At 36.8% G+C, this 27,062-nt stretch overlaps 1 protein-coding gene across 4 annotated transcripts in view; it reads right to left on the reverse strand.

The window, feature by feature from the left end:
• Positions 1 to 389: 389 nt before the first annotated feature.
• The window catches only part of PHF6 (PHD finger protein 6), a 55,895-nt gene continuing 29,222 nt past the window's right edge, over positions 390 to 27,062 (reverse strand). For 2 of the 4 annotated variants that reach the window (XM_008066294.1, XM_021716692.1), the window contains 6 exons: positions 15,516 to 15,682; positions 15,200 to 15,343; positions 13,893 to 13,997; positions 10,817 to 10,950; positions 3,861 to 3,990; positions 390 to 3,527 (listed from right to left, as the gene is read on the reverse strand). In XM_008066294.1, coding sequence (XP_008064485.1) covers positions 3,861 to 3,990; positions 10,817 to 10,950; positions 13,893 to 13,997; positions 15,200 to 15,343; positions 15,516 to 15,682 — 680 coding nt within the window. In that variant the 3' untranslated portion in view covers positions 390 to 3,527. Of the gene's footprint in view, positions 3,528 to 3,860; positions 3,991 to 10,816; positions 10,951 to 13,850; positions 13,998 to 15,199; positions 15,344 to 15,515; positions 15,686 to 27,062 lie in introns of those variants that run through there. The other 2 variants (XM_021716691.1, XM_021716693.1) reach the window with 2 other exon arrangements.

The following is a 27,062-nucleotide window of genomic DNA, read 5'->3' on the forward strand; positions in this document are numbered from 1 at the left end:
TAGAATCCCTCTATGACAAGGATATTATTCCTGTACCCCTATTACCCATCAAGTAAATTATATTAGGAGTTGGGTTTTTTTCATAATCATCATTTAACTTGGTTCCAGAGCCCCCAATTCAAGCTGTAGGCATCTAAATCATGTAATAAAATAACTAAAATGTAATGTAGTTCAATTGTGCTTGAAAGATTGTTGTTTCCATGAAAAAAACCTTTATATTGTGGAACTTTGAACCAAATTCACATTTTCCCCCATACTTGTTTAATGACAAGTTATTAAACAAACCAGGCATTTCACCTTGAAATAAAGCAAGACCAGAAGGAATGTAATACTATTGCTGTTATAAAATAAGCTTCATTAAATGCTGTCACAAAAAAGACATACAAATATGAACGTCATAACTCATTTATTGAATGAATAGTATATGCAAGAATACCAATAAAAGGAAACTAATACTACAAACTACAATTCTGAAAATAAAGCCAATATAACAGGAACAAAATATACATAACATGAGAGGAATGTTTGATTTTTGACCCATAATGCATTCCTTATCTTTACAATTAATCTAAATGGCTGTTAGAACAAAACTGTATACCTTGGTCTAACTCCAGCACTTTTTAAAAAAGCAACAACACTCTAGAACACTTTTTCTTTTGCTTTGAGATATTTGAGATTCACACATTTGTTCAAGTACATAGATTCTGATTCGATAGTAGATCTACAGATCTTGTTATTCTCTTAATGTCTTGAATAGCATGTACTTCTCAGCAAGTACTATCTGAAATTCTAAAATTGCTGATCCTTGAAATAAAATTTGTTTCAGTTGATGGGTTTTTAATAATTTGAGATGAAAGTAAAATTCACCCCCCATCCCCCCTCCCCTCAGGAACAAAGAGCTCTTATTATAGAAACTCAAGTCTATCTTTCTACTCTAAGGAACATTTCTTACTAACATTTCTGGTAAGGCAATAAATGCTCCAGAATAATCTTCAATATACGCTTGCAAAGATTACACTGTTTAATATCAATAACAAAAAACAAAACAAAAAAGAAAACAAAAAGAGAAAAAAGCAAAGAAAGAAAAGACGCTTCAAAATTTCAGGCTAAAATATGCATAAAAGACAGTAACGGCAGTATTTTTTGAAATGATGTAAATGTTATATACTTATCAAATGTCATGCTTATTAAAACTACAGTTAAGGACTTAAGAGATGTACAGTAAATACACTGCTGAGGTTCATTTTTCTAAATATTAATACCACAATGTAATTACTACCCAGAAGATGATGATGCTACTTGGGAACATAAGTACTGTACAATTTTTACATTGTAAGGCACTTTTACTCAGCATGTGACAAAAGCAAGAGAATCAAAATACTGGAAGCTTACAGCCAAACATGAGTTTTTACGTGACTTCAATTTACATTTCAATTTTTAATGAAAGATTGTTTAGCCAATCACACCACAGTGAGAAAAACAGGTAGTCAGCCACTTATCTAGCCAACCAAAAGGTAAAGTGCTATTCTGGTGGCTAGTGGCAGAGAAAGGGCTGAAGAAACCCATACAAAGTCATACATTTTACTACATAATAAATCCATCAACTGACAGCTATAGTATTTGAAGTCCTTTATAGAATTATTGACTGGCCATGGTTACCCGACACCTTCCATTTTTCCTTAAAAAAACGATTACAGTAGTTGTCCAAAAATGAAGGAGCTCTGTTGTCCCACGGGTAACTCTATGGCACACAATGTAAAAAATGATCTAGACACAGTGATTTAAAGATTTAAAAAATAATGATTTTCAAGCTGTTGTAAGGAAATAAAGTACAGATCCTTTGGGAAAAGTCACATAGCTTGGTAAACAAACATCTAGATCTGTTCTGCACTTCAAGTCATGATGAATTTTGAAAATTAATCACATACACACATAAAAAACCCAACAGCATATTAAAAGCAAAAAAAGAAAACATACAGGGCAACCCACTGCTAAAGCTAGTTTCCTTCTAAAAATAACAATAAAAGATGGTTAAAATAAAGAAAGCATTGAGTCCCTTGATTTAAGTAAATGTGTGAATACACACTTGACAAACGTGACCTTAAGGGACTAGCAGTTAAAAAAAAAAGTCATGAAGCACAGTGTAATTTTCCACCTGTTACATCTTCAAAATGCTGTTTTACCAGCTGCAGGATATCTTAATTGTACAGTCAAGTTAATATGTTATTTTTTATTTGCAAATCTGCTTTTCTGTGGTAGATTAATTAATAAATCAGAAATCAGAATCCCTCCCCCTTGGTACTGAGGTGCTATGGTAATAATAGGCAGACCACAACTAAAGTTTTTTGGTTTTGCCTTAAAGAAATATATAAATGTGCTTCAGCAGGTAAGTTGGAAGAAAATATCACTAGCTAGAAATGCCAGTGTGAAAATCCTCTCTAAAAAGCTGGGTTCTTAGGCTTTCATAAACAATTCTGATGATCAATAAAACAACATTGAGCCCTACCAGAAGAAAAGCAGGGCACAAAAGCCTATATTTATAGACAACCAAAGCAATGACTGAAAACATTAAAAATATTAAATAAAGTTTCTAAAATAGTGGTCACAAAATTAAAAATAAATACTGTTTTATGTGAAGATTTTTTTACTCCTACAGCACACGAACCTTCCTTACATACTTTGGGCCACTAGGGGAAGTGTTCCACACAACAGGGCACTTGAGAGGAACAGGTTTCTGACATGGTGTCTAAAGTCCTTAGCGAGTGATAACACTTTAAATCTTTAAGAAGTTTAATTTGCTGTTGTCAAATGTTAGTTTAAACTTGAAAGGACTCAATCATTTTGCCAGAAGCCTCTTGTATGACATGGAAAAGAAGAAGTGTACTGTCAAGAGGATTTTGGCATAAGCACTGGAGCTCATAGCTTATAATCACCAGTTGCCCAAGTCCATGGTGGTCAGTGAGAACAACTTTAACAGGAACCAAATGAAAAGCTTTAGCATACTTCTTGGAAGAGATGTCTAGCATGTGCTGTCAAAGCCAAGAGAAAAAGAAGGTTCTCTCCATTTCTAGCCTCCATTACTTGAGTGTGAAAAAAAATCCACAAATTACCATGTGTTGCCACCAGTGGCATGTCTGCACTGTAAAGTCAATTTTGCTTATGCTTTCCCTTGAGTATGAATCTACTAAACAAAATTAATCCCTCTAAACAGTAGAACTTTGCTCAGTCCAGAAATATAGCTTACTTCATTTTGTCTGTTTTAACTGTTGACACTATACACAGGGTTAATAGTGTTTCAATTGCTTCCCAGAAACTGCAAACTACAGCTACGTAATATCAACATGTCAAACTCAGCCTTCTAGTGAAGGCTCATAAAACAAACAAGACATTTTTAGGCAGTTCAATGAAGGATCTAAGAGTTGGGCAGTAAAAATTACAAACCCTTTTTGATTTTAGAAACAGTGAAAAAAGAATAGTAGTTATAGATGTCTTATTCATTCCCAGTTTTCTAACTCTGTCCCATGAACCTGTTTAAAAGATGATAAAAAAATGTAAAATATGATGCTTGGGGGGCACACAATCAATATAATGTTATTGAGGAGTGAGACTATCTTACTGATTTGACTTTACAACTACATTTATTGATAAAGTGGATAGCTTGTTTTTACGGTTACAAAAATCAGCTAGTCAAAAAAAAAAAAACAACTATGCAAGTCTACAAAATCCTCAGCATTCTAATAACATGCTCTTAACTAAACATAATAGGATTTAAAAATCTTACTGCATACCATTACTTCAACATGTATTTATCAGTGTTTATTGTATCCTGACAACAGATCCCATATAATTAACTTTCATACCTAGTTTCCATTAAGTTGCTGCTGAATTAGTTGCTGCTGATCAATTTCTACTTTTCCTCGGCTTTTACTTTCTCGTTCCTCATCTTCTTCATCTCTCTCATCATTTCCACTATGATTTTTACAATATAGTCTACAATGATGAAAGACAAAAATCTCAAAATGCTTTGTCATTATTGATAAGAATAATACATTCATGCCATCATTAGTGGATGAGGTTGGTGCCCATTTAAAAAATGGGTTTCCTCATTCACACTTAAAAATACTCCACAATTAATTACAGGTCCTTTTCTAAAAGATAGGAAAATACACTATTATTGAGATAATAAAAGTTCAGCCGAAATAAAACCTCTGTTTTAGGATGATAGTTGTCATAAGGCAATTTTCCTTTTGCCCAATGAGATTAAAAGCCAAGTTTTTGTCCAACTTGAAACCATCAACTTTCAGGCATCTGGATGAAATAATCAAATTCTATGAATCAGTTTCACATACATAATTTAAAATAATATTTCAGGAAATACATATTCTATATAAAACTGCTGTTTTTTGCTCACATTTCATGAAATAATTTTACTCAAATTCTTCAAATACCTTTTCATCATTAGCATCCTGGCCCTCACTAGAATACCTTCATGAGTCATCCAACAGTTTTCTGGCATTGCACTTGGCTATGTCTCTCTTGATCTAGACTGGTCCTGTAAACTTGTTTTTTCATGACACTGACTTTTTTGGATGAGATCAGACCAGACAGCTTTTCAACTGTAGCACATTCTGGATTTGTCTAATTGTGATACTGTTTTATTAGGTTCTCTCTCACCTTGTATTTTCTACAAACTAGATATAAGTCTAAGGGCTTGGTTAGCTTCAGATTCAACTTTTCTTTTTCAGTCAAGACACTTTGTAGGTGATCCTGCATACTTCAGGAGGCATGTACTTCCAAACTGTCCCACTATTGATGATGCTATGTATGATCATTTGTTAAAGTAGTGGTGATGCACAGATTTCTCCACTGTAAAGGCAGGTTTTTCTCTTTAAGACAAGCAAATAATTTCTGGAATGACACTTTGAGGATGCTGTTCCAAAAACCTTTTATTTGAGTATATACACTGTATATTTGAAATTCATTAACTTTTTAATAAAAATAGTAATGCAGGTGATTTTGGACAACCTGAGAAGGGTGGGCTCAGTATTAGCTCAATTATACGCGAGATGACAATGGAACAATGCTTAGAAAATGTTCACTGGATGCCCTCTTGTGGTCAGCAGTGGATAAAAGATGATCATATAGGAATTCACATCACAAATAGATGATCTAAACTGGTCTAACATTTGAGTAGCATAAAAGGCAGGGGTGGAGTTGGGGGCACAATAGACAACTTAACAACTGACTTTAATCTAGTTTTGCTTATTGTTTTTCTGTTTAGGTTTAAAACATTTTCCATAACTTCCAAAGAGCTAGGGAGAATTCGTACTCTTCAAATGCTACACACTGGGAGCTACTTTTTTTCATTTAAATCATGACTTTAAATATCAAGAGTGAGAGTCCTACAAAGGGGTACCTAAGAAAGATCTTTCCCCCCAAAATAACCTTAATCTAATTAAACTTTTGAACCAACTTCTGGTTTAAAGAAAATATGGGAGACACAAGGTAAGTGGCAACATGAAATAGCAAACAGACAAATCTATAATGTGGGACTTTTACAAGACCATTTATTGGGATTCTTCAACAAACAGGAGGAAAAAGGGAGTGTGGTGGGGATAGCTCCATATTAAGACAGACATAAGAGACATAGCATATACAATGAATGGGCCTTGTATGCATCCAGATTTGAACAAATTAAATTTACAACAACATTTTCAAGACAATTGGGGAAATTGAAAGTGGACTGGGTATGATACTAAGAAATAATTATTAATTTTACAAAGTTTGATAATGTCAACAGATCTGGGATTTTGCTTTAGCATACTTCAGGAGAAAATAGATAAAATAACTGTGGTAATAACTTCGTAAATGCTGATATGGGGAGTTGTTATACTATTCGATTTTTGTTTACATTTGAAAATCTTTTTTTTTTTTTTTTTTGAGTTGGAGTCTCACTCTGTCCCAGGCTGGAGTGCAGTGGCACATTTACGGCCACCGCAGCCTCTACTTGCAGGGCTCAGATGATCCTTCTGCCTCAGCCTTCCAAATAGCTAGAACTATAGGTAAGCACCACTACGCTTGGTTGATTTTTTTTTTTTTTTTTGAGTTGGAGTCTCACTCTGTCACACAGACTGGAGTGCAGTGGCTGCTCCCAGCCACTGCAGTCTCCAGCGACCCTTCCGCCTCAGCCTTCCAAGTAGCTGGAACTACAGGCGTGCACTACCACGCCCGGCTATTTTTTTTTTATTTATTGTAGAGATGAAGTCTCGCCAAGTTGCCCAGGCGGGTCTCGAACCCGCAGGCTCAGGCAATCCACTCACCTTGGCCTCCCAAAGCGCTGGGATTACAGGCTGAGCCACTGAGCCCGGCCAGCTAATTTTTTTGTTTACTGCAGAGATGAGGTCTTGCCAAGTTGCCCAGGCTGGTCTCGAACCCGTGGGCTTAGGCAATCCTCTCACATCGGCCTCCCAAAGTGCTGGGATTATAGGCATGAGCCACCACACCTGCCCCCCACCCCTTTTGAGACAGGGGTCTCAGTCTGTCCCTAGGCTGGAGTGCAGTGGCCCATCAGAGCTCACTGCAGCCTCAAGCTCCTGGGTTCAAGTGATCCTCCTACTTCATTCTTCCAAGTAGCTATTTTTTTTAATAGGTGGGGGTCTTGCTATGTTGCCCAAGCTGGTCTCGAACTCTGGGCTCAAGTGATCCTCCTACCTTGGACTCTCAAAGTGCTGGGATTATAGGCGTGAGCCACTGTGCCCAACCTGAAACCCGGTTTTCTAACAGCTAAAGAGTAAAAACAACCCAAACATCTAAAAAAGGAGCCAATAAACAAACAAATATACTCATATAGTGGAATTCTATGCAACCATTAAAACAGATGTAAAACTGCTAAATGTCGTAGAAAAAATGTCCCAGATATAGCAAGAGGAAAAAAGATGATAAAATAGCATATGTAAGAAAATCTTGTTTTCACAAATATACACACATCTACATAATCACACTAACACCTAGAAGAAAATATTCCAGAAGATTTAAAATTGTTATCTCTGGGTGGTGGAATTAAGTTGATATTTCTTTTCTTAATATTTCTACTTTTTTCAAAATAGAAATGAATAACTAGTATAAAAATGTTTAAACAAAGTTAAAGTTTAAATACAATAATTCTCTGTATAGTCTGATTTTGGATGTTTGAAATAGGCCTGTTGCCGGGCTCAGTGGCTCAGCCTGTAATCCCAGAGTTTTCGGAGGCCAAGATGAGTGGATTCCCTGAGCCTGTGGGTTCGAGACCCGCCTGGGCAACTTGGCGAGACTTCATCTCTACAATAAATCAAAAATCAGCTGGGCATGGTAGCGTGCACCTGTAGTTCCAGCTACTCGGAAGGCTGAGGCAGAAGGATCGCCGGAGCCCAGCACATCGAGGCTGCAGTCTGGGTGACAGAGTGAGACTCCAACTCAAAAAAAAAAAAAAAAAAAAACTGGCCTGCTATTTAAAAATACAAATGGCTACTCTAAATAATAATGTACTGCTTCCGAAGATATTCAAACACCATAGAATCATATAATGGAGAATATAAAACTGCCTCCTCTCCTCTTCCATCCCTATGCAACCAATGAGAGGTAATATAACTGTTGAGTTTGCTAAATATACTTCTGGAGATTCTTCTATGTGGATAAAAACATACACACACATATGTGGAAGAATATCCCAAAGATGAATCAGTAGAAAGCTGGTGACCTGGGTCGCTGATGACACTGAAAAACTGCCTATAACATCTGAACTGCTTTCCTTTACACCTCTTTTAGATGAGAAAACAGATCTCTCTCTACTATTTTCTTCTGTTATATAAGGTAAATCTAATGATTACAAATAGAAAATTCTAATACATTTGCTCTTCTAGGTAAAACTCAAAAATTTTGGATTTGATTAAAATTATATTAGATTTCTAGGTTAATTTGGTGAGAACAGGTATCTTTCATTGCTGAGTTTTCTATCAAGGAACAGAATATATTTCACCATTCAACTGAGTTCTTTGAAAATGTGTTTTTTTTAATGAAAAAGATTCATCCTTTGTATGTGTGTATGGAGGGAGTGAGGGTATGATGGACAGTTTTCCCTTACATTTTCTAACTAGTTACTATTGGAATTGTTTTTTAAAATTCATGTATTTCATATTCAGCAATGCTACTGAGTTCTTATTAATTTTTAATAAATTCAAAGTTGATTCCTCTGGACTTTCTTGGTAGATGATGCTATCAATAACAGATAATGATCATTTTGTTTATTATACATTTTTCTTTCTTTTTTTATTTTTTATTGAGATGGGGTCCTGCTATGTTGCCCAGGTTGGTCTTGAATCCTGGACTCAAGTGATCCTCCTGCCTGACCCTTCAGAGTAGCTGGGATTACAGGTGTGCTCCACTACACCTCACTGATCCCTCTTTCTTCTTGCATCAGCCTAACCCTCCAGATGAACATTAAAAGTAATGCTGATAGTTGGCATCCTTGTCTTGCTCCTAATCTGAATGTGTATTTAGTCTGAAGGTTCTCAGTTAAAGATGAACATAAGAATCACCTGGAAAGTCATCATGGTTTGGGCCTCAATCCAGATCTACTGAATTTAAATGTCTGCAGATAGGGTTCCGGTAAGAACCTTTTTAAAGAAGCCCTATCCACTCCCAGGTGATTCTGAGGCCCATCCCTGGTTAAAAACCATTGCTCCTTTACTTTAACAATAAATCAGCTATTTGATATTGTTTTCTCATAAACATCCTATTAAGATTCTTAGCTTGCGGAGAGCATTCTTATTATTTTACTTTGAAATTAAAAAATGATGTTATCGAATGTCTTTTCACCACCTACCAGGAAGGCAATAGGATGTTAATTTACTCTATAAATTCTAATAAATCAGCCGGGCTCGGTGGCTCAGCCTGTAATCCCGTGCCTTGGGAGGCTAAGGTGAGTGGATTGCCTGAGCCCGCAGGTTCAAGACCCTCTTGGGCAACTTGGCGAGACCTCATCTCTACAATAAATCAAAAAATTTAGCTGGGTGTGGCAGCGCACGCCTGTAGTTCCAGCTACTTGGAAGGCTGAGGCGGAAGGATCACTGGAGCCCAGCAGGTCAAGGCTGCGGTGGCCAGGAGCGGCCACTGAACTCCAGTCTGGTCGACGGAGTGAGACTCCAACTCAAAAAAAAAAAAAAAAATTCTAATAAGTCACATTAATATTTCCTAATTTTGAAGAGTGTTCAAATTCTTAGAATACAGAGCTGGTTTGATTTACTAATGTTTTATTTATACTTTTTGTATATGTATTTATAAAAGACTGGTGTACAGTTTGTTTTCCTTTTAATGTATCTTTGGTAGGTTTGGTAGCATAGTTATGCAAGCTTTACAGAAGGAATCAAGACGTTTTCCATCTCTTGCTATGTGCTGGACCTCTTTAAATAACACTGGAATCTTTGTTCCTTAAAGGATTATTAGAACTCTCTTGAAAAACATTTGTGCCTTTATTATTAAACAAAGTTTGGCAAATTTTATAATACTGTATTAGAATCTTACGCAGACATCCAAATGACTTGGTGACTGGTTGTGTAAACTGCTTTTTACAGAGAATATTACACCCTGAAGTCATTGGTTTATTGTATACTAGGGATGTGAGAGTAAGGAAGTGCTTTAAAACTCTGAAAGCCAAGTCTAAAGTTCAGGGATCTCTACCAACTTATCATCCATTCGATTAAACACATGGAACCATTATAGGCATACACTGATACCACTAGCCCAAGGCAGCACAGATAAATGAAAGACTCATAAAAAAGAGGGTGACATGCAATCCTAAATCTTCAAACCTTATTCTTTCATCATCTTTCCAAGAGAATCTTTTGGCTTCTATCTTCACAAATAAATTCTATTCTAAGCTATCAACAATTTTTCACCTGGACCACCAGCAATAGCATTCACCTCTCTCCACTTCTACTCTTGCTTCTGTTTGACTCAAGTGTCTTGATATGCCATTCTCTCTGCCTACAACACCTCTGCACAACCCCTCCTCCAAGGTTCACCTTTGTCCTTCATATCTCAGCTCAAGCACTATTTCCTTTAGAACTTTTTTTTTTGAGTCGGGATCTCACTCTGTGGCTCAGGCTGGAAGGGCAATGGCACGATCTTGGCTAACTGCAGCCTTGACCTCCTGGGCTCAGATGACCCTTCTGCCTTGGCCTCCTGAGTACCAGGGATTATAGGCATGACCACCATGCCTGGTTAAATTTTTATTTTTTGTAGAGACAAGTGCTTGCTATGATGCCTAGACTGGTCTTGAACTCCTGGGCTCAACCAATCCTCCCACCTTGGCCTCCCAAAGGGTTGCGATTATAGGCATGAGCCACTGTGCCCAGCCAAAAAATTCTTAAACACTTCCCACTACAGACTATGTTAGTTCTTCTTTCTTACATGTATGCTTTCATAAAACTCTGTAACTTCTTTAGAGCACTTACGTGAGTCTGTAATTATATATTTAGTTATCTGGCCACTTAATTAATAGGACTCTCCCAATAGACTGTAAGCTTCATGAGAACACAGTCTATGTCATTTTGACAACTAGCGCATGCCCAGCTCCTAGCACAAATGCCTGGTATGTAGTATGCATACTAATACTCAATGGATGAATGCTAATCTAGGAATATTCAGTTGGAGGAAAATGCCAATTGCAGTAGTTATTCCTTACATGTGTTCGGTATTCTATGACTAAGTAAAGTCATGTCATCTATTTATGGGTAGTTACTAACATGTTCAGGGAAATGGACAATTGTTGTTTCCTTACTTGTAAATTCCTCGTGACATATTTTCAATGTATTTAGCTTTGTCTTGTACTCCACAGTGGTAATGGTAAGTCTTAACACAGGCTTTTATTTCACATCCGATAGTAGCGCCAGGCTGACTGCAAAGTGTACATTTCTGTTTAAGGAAAGAGAAAGAAAAATCATAAACAGCATTTCAAAGTTTATGCTACCTTATTTATTCTATTTTAGTTATATTTCAACCAAACATCCCAGTTTACAAAGAAAAGAGGCAGCCATTTTCTACTGGAAGAGTACAATGAACTTATAATATAGCATATAATTAAAATAATGCTGCAACTTAAATCATACTTTGATAAAACTAATATTGAGTCATCCCGACATTTCCATTATTTAACATTTGTAAACTGCCAGCTTGTTAGAAAAACTGCACTAACCATCAGAAGTCTAACATCTAGCTGGGTCTGGTGGCTCACGCCTGTAATTCCAGCACTTTGGGAGGCTGAGGCAAGAGGACTGCCCAAGCCCACAGGTTCGAGACCAGCCTGGGCAACATGGCAAGACCTCATCTCTACAATACATAAAAAAATTAGCCGGGTATGGTGGTGCATGCCTGTAATTTCAGCTACTTGGAAGGCTGAGGTGGAAGGATTGCCTGGGTCCAGCAGGTCAAGGCTGCGGTGGCCGTGCGCGTGCCACTGCACTCCAGCCTGGGCTACAGACTGAGACTCCAACTCAAAAAATAAATAAATAAATAAGTCTAACATCTAAATATAGATAAGATACTCCTTAATATGGCCAAACACACAAAAAGAATGATATTATATATCATTCTTTAGGATATGTATATCATTCTTTTACAATATATAATATTGTATATCATACATCAGGTTGTCTTCTTCTCCTCCCTGAGATCAGATCTTTTCCTATTTTGAGTGGGTAAAGAATGAGAAATCAGGAAAAGCAATTCCTCCAGAGAAAGATTGCTAACAAACACGCAAAACAGCAAAGGAAGACTAAAGGGGCTGAAATCTTTTCAATACTTCCCAACGTGGCCTTGCCTAAAGAATGTTTAGAGATTAAAAGGTGCCTGTAGAAAAAAGGGTTTCACAGTAAAATAAGCTTGAAAAAGGATAGGTTAATCAGATCACTTTGCTGTAAAATTTCTCACAGTCTTTTCTCTGGGGGAGAGGAGATAAAGTTTCCAAGTTTATTGAACTCTAGATGACCTTTTACTTTTGGAAGGGTGGGGGATCTCTTGATGGACTAACTTCCTTTGGAGCACACTTAGGGGAAATGGTAGGTTAGTGTTTACTCTAACCCTCATCATTGCAGAGGTAAACAGCAAGCTGAGGAAGAGAAATGAATTATCTTAGTCACCTCTTTGAACTTTAGCTGTTCGACACACCATTGTTATGCATGATATGATAAAGTAAATGTTCCCCTCCCTTTTTTTTTTTAGTACTACAGGCTGTGTTATAAAAGAGCTTTATTTTTAAAAAGAGTAACCAGTGTATCAATAAACTGAACTGGATCCAAATGGAACAGATACTATTAACAATTTTCACACCTTAAAACATGCAGTTCTAAGAGAGTCATTTCTAATGGATTCAGACAAAGATCATAAATGTCTGAAATCATTACATGACAGATTGGAGGGGAACTTCACAATGGAGGGACTGGACTTACCACCTGAATCCAAAGATCAAACATTATGACCTGCCTGATGTGATAAAATATGGATGATATAGTTTCACCTGGGAAGTATTCTTACCCCTCAAAAAGCTGAAACTGAGTCTAACCAAACCTTTACGTGTAACTTCCACTTTAAAAGAAAATATGGCAGATATAGAGACAGGTTTAATGGTATCTTGAAAAAGCACACAGACAAATCAGAAATGTGGGAAATTCTACAGGACAATTAATTAATTTTCTTTAAGAAGCCAATGGTATATAAAACAAAAAGAAAAGCAACAAACAAAGGGAGGGGAATGCTTATCCCATTTTATGAAACAAAATGTTGCTCAATTAAAAATTAAAAAATAAAATAAAATTTAAAAAAACAAAGAGAGGGAAGAAGGACTGTCCTAGATTACTTAAGGATATATAAAAACCAAACATGATGTATGGTTCTCTGTTGGATTCCGACTCACACAAACCAACTTTATAGTAATAATTTTGAGACAGATGGGGAAGTATGTATATGAACTGGGTATTAAACGACACTGAGGAATTGTTAATTTATAAGGCATGATGACATTGTGGCTAGGTAAGAAAATGTCCAATTATTAAGATATGCATACTGAACTATGTAGGGGTAACGTGATATTAAGTCTGAGCTCTGCTTTACAATACTTCAAGCAACCAGAATAAAAGGCATAGATGAAGCGAGTGCTGCAAATTCTTGATAACTGATGAATCAAGGTGATGGATAGATGAGTATTACTAATCTAATTTTTATATGTTGAAAATCTAAACAATAGCAAATTGAAAAATTGAAGTCATTTCTAAAAACACCTGCTGTCTTAAAGAAAAGACTGTATTCCATTGGTATTTTATAATATGCATAAGCTTTAAAGGAGTAAGTGATCAATGAAGACACCGATTTCTTAAAGGTACTTATTAGTAATTCTGTATGTTTAATAACATGAAACTAAGGCACATTTTATATTATTTTATAAAGAAACTTTAAACCTATGATAAATATTTTAAGAGACATAACTGTGTACGTGTACTTTAAACAGAAGCTCTGAAAAAAAATTTCCTTTAAGCAAGCTTACACAATATAACATTTTAAATTTAATAAGATTTGTCACATTCATATCTTCATCTATTTTATTAAAGGGCTTGTAAATACCTTGAAATATAAATCGTAATATAATTCTTTTAAGTAATTAAGTTATATAAAAAGAGAAATAAGTTTCTGTAATATCAGCACCCTCTATTATATTACAAATAAGTCAAATATATTCTTTGCTTTAACATATGAACTACTTTGTATTAAATTTTTGATGACTAGATAAATTTGAGATGTATTCTAAATTTAAAAGCAGACAGTTAAGAGTAATGCTGCATAACACAAAAATAAAAACCACAGACCATTCTTTTTCCTCGCTTAATCTCCTGAAGTACAGTTTTAATGTCAAAATCTCCAAATTCTGCTCTTGATGTTGTTGTGAGCTGGACTGTGCCAGAAGAAAACAGCTAGAGAAGAAAAATGCAGAACATTAACCCTCAGAATCCTTATAAGAAAAAGATTTCTTGAGAAAGATGATTTTTCCTTAATAATCAAGTACCCACTCAATTATTTTTAATATATCTACATGTCTGATTAAAACATAACTCAAAATACAGACTCTGAAATAAAACTAAGATTGCCAGTGTGGAGCCAGGATTAAATATCCTTCTTCAAACAATCAAGATTTCAACAATGTTACCCTGTCGTCTTAACTATTTTACCTTTCCACAAAGTTTTAAAAAATAGTTTAAATTGGCAAATTTCACCCATAAATACAGATCAGAATCTCCTGAAATTTTTAAAAAAAATACAGACATCTAGGATCTATTCTATGGGGGTCCTAGGTAGACATATTTTATAAAATACTCTCCAGGTAAATCTGATAGGCACTCTAGTTAAGAACCCCTGAAATAAATAGTATAATTTTAAAAAGCTATTCATCAATGGGATGAGTAATTCAATACAATCTAATTCAAAAACATTTATGTGTCCTGTAAGTCAAGCCTGGATTTAAGGATACTAATATAAAAACTTATTCTCATCTTATTCTTATCTTTAAGAAATTTAAAAATCTATTAAGGATGCTAGATGAAATATTTATAGATGATCTTGAATATGTAACTGTAACTAAAATTATTTCAGGTCAGGCACAGTGGCTCACACCTATAATCCCAGCACTTTGGAAGGCTGAGGTGAGAGGACTGCCTGAGAGTCCAGGGGTTCAAGACCATCCTGGGCAACTTGGTGAGACCTCATCTCTACAATAAATTTAAAAAAAAAATTAGTTGGGCATGGTGGCACGGGCCTGTAGTTTCAGCTACTTGGAAAGCTGAGGTGGAAGGATCACCAGAGCCTAGCAGTTCGAGACTGTGGTGGCCGTGAGCGTGCTACTGCACTCCAGCCTAGGTGACAGAGTGAGACTCCAACTCAAAAAAAAAAAAAAATTACTAAAATCCTTTATAGGCTATCATTTTTCAAAAGCTAAAGTTTATTAAGATTTGGGATTACAAGATATACCATTCATAACTCTAAAACACTAATGCTGGGGGGAAGTGCTATACGTGGTTATTAACTAAATGATTTTCAAAAACACTCAGGCTTTTGGATCACAGGGGTAACAAACAAAAAACAAACTTGGGCTTAAAAGAACATAAAGAATCATGCTTACCATGCACTTATAATGTGCAGCTGCCTTCTTGGCATTAAATATATGCAGCTTTCCTCTTGCTTCATTTTCTTCCTCCCCTACATGACAAAATCCACATTTAGGCCTGGTGTCACTTGGGCTGCTTCTGTGTGGAGACCTATCTCTCTGCAAACGTAAAAGAAAAAAAGAGCCTTAAAAAATCCACAAAACCATGTTATAAGTATTTCCAGCTTGTTTAAAATTTCAAATTTCAAATGATGAACTTTACTTATACATACAGGTGAAATGAACATTCATGGTGCAACAAAAAGTAAGAATCCAACAGTTTTCTACTTACATAGGAACTACTTTCCATTTCATCTGTTCCATGGGAGGATGTGGACCTGGTATCTTCCGACAGCCCTTTAAGGTTAGTTTTTCTTGGCCTTCCTTTGCGACTTTTCTTTTTACTTTTAGGTGATGAGGGCTCCAGTTCATGTTCATTAAAACTTTCCTCTAAATCAGCTGCTTAAAAATGAACAAAAGCTTTTTACAGACCAATCTTTTTTTTTTTTTTTACACACCAAGCTTAAAAAGATCATTAGTTTATGGGTCCTTAGGACATATGTTTCTCCTTAGAATGAAACTGCCTCCAGAAATGAGGAGAAATGGTCTATGGTATGTTCAATATGGCAACCCAATGTTTCAGATAAATGCAACAAAAATCAAATACAAAAAAAAGTTTAATAAATTAAGTTTTAGAATTAGCTCTTGGCTTTTTTTTTTTTTTTTTTTGAGTTGGAGTCTCACTCTGTCACCCAGACTGGAGTGCAGTGGCCACTCCCGGCCACTGCAGCCTCAACCTGCTGGGTTCAGGTGATTCCCTCCACTTCAGCCTTCCAAGTAGCTGGAACTACAGGTGCGCGCTACCATACCCGGCTAATTTTTTTTTTTTTTATTGTAGAGATGAGGTCTCGTCAAATTGCCCAGGCGGGTCTCAAACACGCGGGCTCAGGCAATCCACTCACCTCAGCCTCCCAAAGCACGGGATTACAGGCTGAGCCACCAAGCCCAGCTGCTCTTGGCACTTTTAAACCATAGGTTTCAATGAGTTTTACCTCACACTGTAGGTGAAATTAGAACGTTTACCTAGAAAATAAACTTACTATAACTAGGAAAAGGAAATGAAAATAAAGCAGGCATATCTGCACTATACAATACAGTTACAATTAGCTTTTCAAAATTTAAATCAGTTTTAATTAAATAAAATTAAAACCTTAGTTTCTCAGTCACACTGACCACATTTCAAGAGCTTATTAGCTTATGTGGGTAGCTGCAACTTTATTAGACAGCACAGATAAAGACTGTTTTCACCACTGCAGAAAAGTTTTATTGGACAGCATTAGTCTAGATAGCTCTTCAAACTACCACAAAAACTGAATAAACAAATTCAACAAGGAAGCCATCTACAATTGAGCTAACTGATCAAATAAACATTTATTAAGTACAAAAGGAATTTCTTACACAAGAAGTAAAAATGTGCTAGCCTGTTACAAGCTAGTTGTGTATACTTTAATGGATTAAACCAAACAGGTAGAAATTTAAAGAGTCAATTTCTCAGCAATTTGAAAATAAATTTCTTCATAATGGAAGGTATTTCATTCAGCTATTTACTACAAATATTGTATTTATTGAGGGCCCAGTGTACACAAGAAAATGTATTTAGTGTTCAAAAAGGCATCAAAACAAAATGTTCACTTGTTTTAGGGTCAAACTATAGAAAGTTTAGACACAAGTCTAATACCTTCAATTTTTTTCCTTTATTATATTATTGATTATAAATAAAAAGACTAATTTCTCAATGAGAAAGCATATCAACTCCTATTCTAAGAGGCTAATATCTCTCCTAATACTTTAAAGGGTTTTTGCTTGTTTTTTTAGAAATAAAACCACATTTATTATGATAAAAGGACAATTAGTATATTGAATATATATAAACTAAAAGAACTGCAAGTATTAAACTGTTTGCAAAGTAGTTAATAACAATTTACATGAATGCAACTTCACATAGCTATGGTAGGATTTGAGGGAGTTAAGGGGGAAAGGTAAGTTATTGGATAGTGTTTTAGAAACAACCAGGCAAATTCATGTGACTAACTGTTCTGTGAAGAGAGAGGAGTCAATTAATGATGTTTTCTTTTTTTTTTTTTTGAGTTGGAGTCTCACTCTGTTGCCCAGACTGGAGTGCAGTGGCCACTACCGGTCACCGCAGCCTCAACCTGCTGGGTTCTGGCGATCCTTCCGCCTCAGCCTTCCAAGTAGCTGGAACTACAGGCACGCGCTACCACGCCCAGCTAATTGTTGATTTATTGTAGAGATGAGGTCTCGCCAAATTGCCCAGGTGGGTCTCAAACCCGTGGGTTCAGGCAATCCACTCACCTCAGTCTCCCAAGGCGCGGGATTACAGGCTGAGCCACCGAGCCTGGCTAATTATGTTTTCTAACGTTAACACAATGGCAATTTCATATCAGAACACACTACCTACTTTATTCAAAATGGCAATTTTTAAGATATGGTATTTCATTAAAACTGTTAGAATTACTTCACTTGTCAAGAATTAAAAATTCTTAAAACCAAAAATCATAACCAAAGACTTCAGTCATTCTGAGATATATATACATGTAAAACATATTCAGTCACATATGTACAGTGTATATAAATATAAAACATATTCAGCTACCTATAATGAAAACAAATATCACTAACACCATAATAACACTACATTATCAAATATCCATAAAAATTACTTAAGAACTGATTCCATTATCAGGTCAGCATGACTAGTTTTCCATATGGTATATTTGTCCTAAATATGGAATCATTCAGCATAAAACTTTAAGGAAATTTAACAGCAATAGTAAAAGTAACAAAGGATTTATAGATTTAACTATATTAGACTTTTGAGCTTCTGAAAAGTGAAAAAAAATTGGCAAATTAAAAGGTAAACAATAAACTGGAAAAAGATCTGCTGTACCTGTGACAATGGATTAGTATTCCTTATGATTTGATAAGCTCACATAAGATTAAGAGCCAAATGGAAAAATGAATCAAGGATATGCTCAGATAATTCACAGAATATAAGGAGTTAATAAGTGTACTTTTTAAATATTTAAGTACACTAGAATCAAAGTATAAATTAAGTGATATATTATTTTTGCCTATAAAAACAGCAGACTTTAGTTATAAAAAACTACAACAGGCCAGGTGCAGTAGCTCAAGCCTGTAATCCTAGCACTTTGGAAGGCCGAGGCAAGAGGACTGCCTGAGCTCAAGGGTTCAAGACCAGCCTGGGCAACTCGGCGAGACCTCGTTTCTACAATAAATCAAAAAAATTAGCTGGGCGTGGTAGCACACGCCTATAGTTCCAGCTACTTGGAAGGCTGAGGCAGGTCAAGGTTGTGGTGGCCGTGGGCATGCCACTGCACTCCAGTCTGGGCGACAGAGTGAGACTTCAACTCAAAAAAGCAAAAACACCCTACAATAAACCCAACAAAAATGTGTTAGAAATAAAAATATTTTAAAAGTGCCCCCTAAGTGGAGATATGCTATGCTTCCGAATGAACAGGGTGAACGGAAAATCAGTTCTCAGTAACCTGATTTAATAAAATTCTGATAAGAAGGAACTTAAAGTTGATTCTTTGGTTTTCTGTAAACATAAGTGAACAAGAGCACACAAGAATAACTTCTGAAAACATGATATCAAAGTATACTATAAAGCACCAACAATTAAAATACTGGCAAAAAATAGACGTACATCAGTGGAAGAAAATAGCAAGTATGAAAACAGACCAATGTGCATATAGAAATCCAGAGTATGACAATGGTGGCACTTCAGATGAATGGGGAAAAGACATGATGGCACAACTGGCTATTCATTTTTTAAAAACAGATTCCAGCCAGGCTCGGTGGCTCAGCCTGTAATTCCGCGCCTTTGGGAGGCTGAGGTGAGTGGATTGCCTGAGCCCATGGGTTCGAGACCCACCTGGGCAACTTGGCGAGACCTCATCTCTACAATAAATCAACAATTAGCCGGGCGTGGTAGCGCGCGCCTGTAGTTCCAGCTACTTGGAAGGCTGAGGCGGAAGGATTGCCAGAGCCCAGCAGGTCGAGGCTGCGGTGGCCGGGAGTGGCCACTGCACTCCAGTCTGGGTGACAGAGTGAGACTCCAACTCACAAAAAAGTAAAAATAAAAATAAAAAAATAAAAAATAAAAACTGAGATTCCTTTCCTCATACTATACGAAAAAGTGAGAGGTGAATTAAAAAGTTAATCATAAAATAAGCTATAAATGTAATAGAAGAAAATAGAGGAGACAATTTTTTATAAACTTGCACTGAGACACATAAGAAGCCATAAAGGAAAAGACTGAGAGATGTTACTAAAAATTCTTTTATAGCCAAAGGTATCACAAACTAAGTTAAAAGACATTGGGAAATCATTTGCAAATAGCGACAAAGAATACCTATATTATGGAGAATAGAGAGCACCTACAAATCAATTTTAAAAAGACAAAACCCCAAGGAAAAAAATACACAAAAGACAGGAAACATAAATGACTAAAAAAAAAAAAAAAAAGAACAGAAGCCCAAACTTACTAGTGACAATAGAAATGAAAATTAAATGAGATAATCAGATAGGCAAAAATTAAAAACTGTTAATATCTAGCACAGGTATGCAAATTAGACACAGTTGGTGGGAGCCTAAACTGGGTAAATGGTTTCAGAGCAATGTTACAGCATTTATTCCCAATGTTAAATGCATAGACTCTTTGACCTGGCAACCCCATTTCTAAGACTTTATCCTACAGAGTCACTTGCATAACTACATAAGTATATTATGTACAAAAGAGACTGCTGCAGAATTATTTGCAATCACGAAAAAAATACATAACCAATTTTTATTAACACACAAATCCTTAAATAAACTATAGTTCTATTTATTCTATGGAATATAGCACAGCTGTTAAAAAGAATGAGGTAGATCTGTATGCACCGACAGAGGTTTGTAATACATCACAGAATGAAAAGAGCAAGTTAAATAACATTATGTGCATATATATAGTATGATGCCATTGTATTCTTTAAAGTGTAAATGCACATATATGTAAGTCTGCATGTATGTAAAAAGGCTCTGGGAAGATATATAACAAACTGTTATTACTAGTTACTCCTAGGAAATGTGATTTGGAGGTGAGGAGAGGGCATTTTTAACTATTGCAATTTTTTTTTTGAGGAGTCTCACTCTGTTGCTCAGGCTAGAATGCAGTGGCACATTCATGGCTCACCACAGCCTCAACCTCCTGGACTCAGGCAATCCTTCTGCCTCAGCCTCCTGAGTAGCTAGGACTACAGGCACACCCCATCACGCCTGGCTAATTTTTTTGATTTTTTGTAGAAACGAGGTCTTGCTATGTTGCCTAGGCTGGTCTCGAACTCTGGGCTCAAGCAATTCTCCCACCTCAACCTCACAAAGTATGGGGATCACAAGTGTGAGCCACCATACCCAGCCACTTCTGTAGCTTTAAAAGTACTTCTGTACTATTTAATTTGTTAAATAATAGGCAATGTGCTACTTTTATAATTAAAAGAATACATAATATCCAATGTGGTGAAAAGTGGCAGAGGGCAGGGGACTCATTCATCATTGATGGGAATATATCCTAGCAGAGTCTTTCTAGAAAGTAATATGGCAACGTGTACCAGTTTGTACTCTTTGACCTAGTGATTTCAGTTATAGGAATATATCCTAAAAAATAATTGAAAATGCCTGTGAAAATGTGAATATAAAGCTAGCCATAGTACTTCTGTTTAAATTTTTCATTGTTGCAAGCCACAGCCTTCCCCTCTCAACTCAAAATTGTGAAAGTGTTTTAATATTTAACATTTTCTTTTCTTTTCTAATTGTGAAATAACGATTTGCATAAAAGAAGTAAAACTCTTCCTTTTACCTTCTACTCTTACCTGCTGTATACACGCAGTTGGCTCCTTAGTACCCCTAGTCAACCTCCCTCCCTAACATGCCTGCCTCCCCTCCCTAGCGTCCCTCCCTCCAGGTTACATAACCACTGTTAACTTTTTTCAACTTCAATGGTTTAAGAGCCCAGGTACAAATCTTGGATCTGCCACACACTGTGTGTCCTTGGACCTGAGACCTACTTTAGAGGGTTCTTGAATGAATTACGTGAGTTAGTTCATATAAAGTATATAGAACAGTGCCTGGCACATAAGACACTCTCAACAAATGTTGGCTATTATTTTCTCTGCATATGCAACTGTTTTTAAAAATAATACACAAACAAATGGCATTCTAATCAGACTATTGTGCATCTTGCTTTTTCCACTTAATATAGTTGGTAAGTTTCCATGTCAGAATATACAAATGTATCTCCTTGAGCTAATAGTAATCCACTGTATTTAACCAGTCCCCTATTTTATGACTTGTATGTTGCTATCGTTTTCATTATTACAAATGTGATGAACATCCCCTCTGAATATCTTTGCTCATTTGTATAGTATCATAACAGCTTTCATTTGTAACTAAATCTGTATGTATGTGTGTATAAACATATATATAGCTAGAAATACAGTAAAAGCTAACATTGAGCTTCAGAGTTTTCTCTATACCAGACGTGCTATGCAGTTTATATGAGCCTCACAGCCATCCCATAAAGTTGTACCAGTAATCTTCCCAGTCCCAGTTTTATAGATAAGAAAGCACAGAAAGGTTAAATAAGTTTGCCCAAGGTCACAAATCAAGGAACTGGCAGAACTGGGACAAATATACACCAGTGAGTAACTAGAAGTATGCTTTCGAAATAGTAAACTCATTGTCACAGAAATACACATTTCCACATGATCCTGGAAGATAGAAAAAAAGACAATTATGTATATGCTCATGTATGTACTGAATTGGGTCTAGAAGGATATAAGAAACCTTTGCTCTTAGCAAAAGAACTTGGAAACTGAGATACAAGAGCAAAGGTAGGAAGAAAGTCTACTTATGGTCTGTAATCTTTTGTACAGTTGATTTTGTACAGTATTTATGTACCTACTCAAAATAAATACAATAAAAACTTTACTCTTGTATTCACAGCTGCAATTTCTAAAAATTCAGACTGATAATGTAGGTAACAAAATAAGGTTGTCCTCTTCCTGTGCCGTAAATATTCATAAAAGGGTGATGATGCTTGTCCCAACCTTAAAGTCTGTCTCTTTTCTTCTTCTACTTCTTCTTCTTCTTCTTCTTCTTTTTTTTTGAGTTGGAATCTCACTTAGTCGCCCAGACTGGAGTGCAGTGGCCGCTCCAGCCACCTCAGTCTCGACCTGCTGGGCTCCGGCGATCCTTCTGCCTCAGCCTTCCAAGTAGCCGGAACTACGGGCACGCGCTACCACACCCAGCTAATTTTTTGATTTATTGTAGAGATGAGGTCTTGCCAAGTTGCCCAGGCGGGTTTCGAACCCTCGGGCTCAGGCAATCCACTCACCTCAGCCTCCAAAAGCACAGGATTACAGGTTGAGCCACCAAGCCCGGCTACTTCTTTTTTTAAAAATTCCAACAAACTTTTATGAGCACAATCCCCAGATGTCTATGTCACTTTAGAATGGCCAGGCCCCTCTCTGTTATGCTTCTGTTCTCCCCAACATAGCAGCTAGGGGGAATACCCAACTTACAAGGATCCGAACTTTCCTCCTACTGGTATTGTAAAGCTCTTTCTGTCCCTTTACTGATTCTCCTCTGAATAAATGTTTTCCTCACGTTGCATCTTCCTGGTTTATGTTGCATTTACTTTCTCCTCCTAAGTTCTCATATCAGTTAACAGCGTGAAGTAGAAAGGATCACTGGACAGAAAGTCTGGAACTGCCTCTTATTAAGTCTTAACCTGGTTAAGATACTTCCCATTTGCAAGGCAAAATGTCCTCATATATCAAATGGTACTAATGTTGATAACTTCATTACAAGGCTGCTTTAAGAAATTATTTGTGAAAAATGCTTTGAGAACTATAAAATTCTACTCAATTGTTAGTTATTACTTTTGCCATGCCTGTGTAGACTGTAAGTTCTTTGTCTACAAGGGGACTCTTTTCTAAATTCCCCAAGATGTCCACACCCAGCAGGCATTTGATAAATGTTTGTTGAACTTAAAAAAAGAAAGAAAGAAAAGAAACGGGCATCAAGGTTGGGACAAGCATCATCACCTCTGCTCTGAATATTTATGGTTACTGCAAAAGGTCACTTGACCTGCCTTCTCCAGTGTAAATGCAATGGGCATTTGTTCTGCATGCTCCGAGTTGCTTGTGAACTCAGCTTTCTGTTTTTTCAAGAGAGGTATCAGATAATTTATTTATTTATGCATATATATTATGTATACACACATACATATACAAATATGTAGCATATATCCCAAACATATTACTCTTAATTAAGTGTGCTAAAACAAAATCTGATGCTTGAGATTTACTTCAAGATCATCCAGATGGAGGAAGAGAGTGAGAGATACAGATGAAACAAGATTGGCCATGAACTGATGATTGGTGAACTTGCGTGATTGGTATGGGGGTTCATTATGGTGCTCTTTCTACTTCTGCCTATGTTTGAAATTTCCTATAATGAATGTTCGTTCAGTATGCTAAATTAAAGATGAATATATATAATGCCTAACACAGTACTCTGCACAAGGGTGGTCAATAAATCTGGTGAATAAAAAAATTATATGAAGTCAGTTCTACATGGTATAATGACGATATAAATACACTACTAACATTGTCCAAGTTAAATCACAAAGGCAATTTAGATTCCGTTATCTTCCAAGAAAGAGCACATGAAAAGATTAGTGGTAATAAAAGTAGGTAGAATTTAGACCAGGCTTAGTGGCTCAGCCTGTAAACCCAGCACTTTGGGAGGCCAAGGTGAGAGGACTGCCTGAGCCTGCGGATTCAAGACTAGCCCACGCAACTTGGCGAGACCTCGTCTCTACGAGAAATCAAAAAAAATGAGCTGGGTGTGGTAGTGTGCACCTTTAGTTCCAGTTACTTGGAAGGTTGAGGCGAAAGGATTGCTGGAGCCCAGCAGGTCGAAGCTGTGTTGCCATCAGTGTGCCACTGCACTCCAGCCTGGGCGACAAAGTGGAACTCCAACTCCAAAAAAAAAAGGGTAGGTAGAATTTTAAATGGATAATAATGATGACAATGATATAGAACAGAATATTTATAGGCATTCTCAAGATATTGCAGGTTTGGTTTCAGACTACTGCAAAAAAAGTACAATAAGGTCACAAGATTTTTTGATTTCCCAATACATATAAACGTTATGTTTACACAATACTGTAGTCTATTAAGTATGCAATAGAATTATGTCTAAAAAATGTACATACCTTAATTTAAAAATACTTTATTGCTAAAAAATGCTAATGATCAGCTGAAAAGTGAATCATAACCTTTTTTGCTGATGGAGGGCGTTACCTCAATACTGATGACTGCTGACTGATCAAGGTGGTGCCTACTGAAGGCTGGGATGGCTGTGGCAATTTTTAAAAATCAGACAATAATTGCTGTATCAATTGACTCTTCCTTTCACAAAAGATTTCTCTATATCATGAGATGCTGTTAGCATTCTACCCACAATAGAAATTCTTCCAAAATTGGAGTCAATCCTCTCAAATTCTGTCACTGCTTTATCAACTAAGTTTATGTAGCATTCTAAATCCTTTGTTGTCATTTCAACAATGTTCACAGCATCTTAATCAGCAGCAGACTCCATCTCAAGAAATCCCTTTCTTTGCTCATTCATTCAATTATTATCATGAGATTGAAACAATTCAGTCACATCTTCAGGCTCCACTTCTAATTTCAGTTCTTTTGCTACACCCACCATATCTTCAGAGACTTCCCCTGCTGAATTCTTGAACCCTCAAAGTCATCCATGAGGGCTGGAATCAACTTCTTCCAGTCGCCTTTTAATGCTATTTTGACCTCTTCCTTTGAATCTTGAAAGTTCTTAATGGCATCTAGAATAGTGAATCCTTTCCAGAAGGTTTTTAATTTATTTTGCCCAGGTCCACCAGAGAAACCACTATCCATGGTAGCTACAGCCTTATAAAATGTATTTCTTAAATAATAAGACTTCAAAGTCAAAATTACTCCTTGATCTATTAGAGCGCCTGAGTGATCAGGTGCATTGTCAATGCTATTTTGAAAGAAATCTTTTTTTCTGATCAGTAAGTCTCAACAACGGCTCAAAATATTCAACTTAAAAGCCACCAGCTCCATCAGCCCCTAACAAGAGTCAATCTGTTCTTTGAAACTTTAAAGTTACATATTGACTTCTCTCTAACTATGAAAGTCCTAGATGGCATCTTCTTCCAATATAATGCTGTTTCATCTACACTGCAAATTTGTTTTGTGTAACCAACGTCATCAATGATCTTAGCTAGATCTTCTGGATAACTTGTTGCAGCTTCCACATCAGCACTTGCAGCTTCATCATGTACCATTATGTTATAGAGACTGCTTCTTTCCTTAAACCTCATTAACCAACCTCTGCTAGTTTCCAATCTGTCTTTTGTAGCTTCCTCACCTTCACAGAACTGAAAAAAGTCAGGGCCTTCTTCTGGATTAGGTTTTGGCTTAAGAGGATGTTGGAGCTGGTTTGATCTTCTGTCTAGACCACTAAAACTTTCTCCACATCAGCAATAAGGCTGTTTTGCTTTCTTAACATTTGTGTGTCCACTGGAGTAGCACTTTTAATTTCCTTCAAGAACTCTTTCTTTGCATTCACAACTTAGCTGTTTGGTGCAAGAGGCCTAGCTTTTGGTCTGTCTTGGATTTTGACGTGCCTTTCTCACAAGTTTACTCATTTTTAGCCTTTATGATTCAGGGTCTCACTCTGCCACCCAAGCTGGAGTGCAGTGGCACACTCGTGGTTCAATCTCCTGGACTCGAGGGATCTTCTGCCTCCACCTCTTGAGTAGCTGAGACTACAGGCATGCGCCACCAAGTGTGTTTAAGTTTTTTATTTTTTGAGAAACAAGGTCTCACTATGTAGCCCAGGCTGTTCTCAAATTCTATACTCAAGCAATTCTCCTCACTCTGCCTCACAAAGTGTTGGGATTACAGGTGTGAGCCACCATACCCAGTATATTTCTAGTTTTGACTTAAAGTGAGAGAAGTTCAACTTTTCCTTTCACTCTCTTAGAGGCCATTGCAAGGATATTAATTGGACTAATCTCAATACTGATGTGTCTCAAGGAATGGGTAAACTCAAGAAGAGGTAGAGAGACATGGGAAAAATCAGTGGGGGGGAGCAGTCAGAAGACACACAAAATTTATCGATTCAGTTTGCTGCCTTACATGGGTGTGGTTTGTGTTGCCCCAAAACAACTGCAATGGTAACATCAAAGATCATTGATCATGCCGGGCATGGTGGTGCATGCCTGTAATCCCAGCACTTTGGGAGGCCGAGGCGACAGAACTGCCTGAGCCCAGAGGTCCAAGACCAGCATGGGTAACTTGGCAAGATCTCACCTCTACAATAAATCAAGAAAAATTAGCTGAGCATCGCGGTGCATGCCTGTAGTTCCAGCCACTTGGAAGGCTGAGGGGGAAGGATCACCTGAGTCCAGCAGGTCGAGGTTGTGGTGGTAGCTGTGAGCATGCCACTGTATTTCAGCCTGGGCGACAGAGTGAGACTCCAACTCAAAAAAATAAAACAATAAAAAAAAGATCACTGATCACAAAAATGATGAAAAGGTTTGAAACAGTGTAAGAATCACAAAAATGTAACACAGACATAAAATGACCACACGCTGCTGGAAAAAATGGTGCCGACAGATTTGCTTGATGGAGGGTTG

Source organism: Carlito syrichta, unplaced genomic scaffold (assembly GCF_000164805.1).
Source record: "Carlito syrichta isolate Samal-C Ts95f unplaced genomic scaffold, Tarsius_syrichta-2.0.1 Scaffold308874, whole genome shotgun sequence".
NCBI classification, from domain to species: Eukaryota; Metazoa; Chordata; class Mammalia; order Primates; family Tarsiidae; genus Carlito; species Carlito syrichta.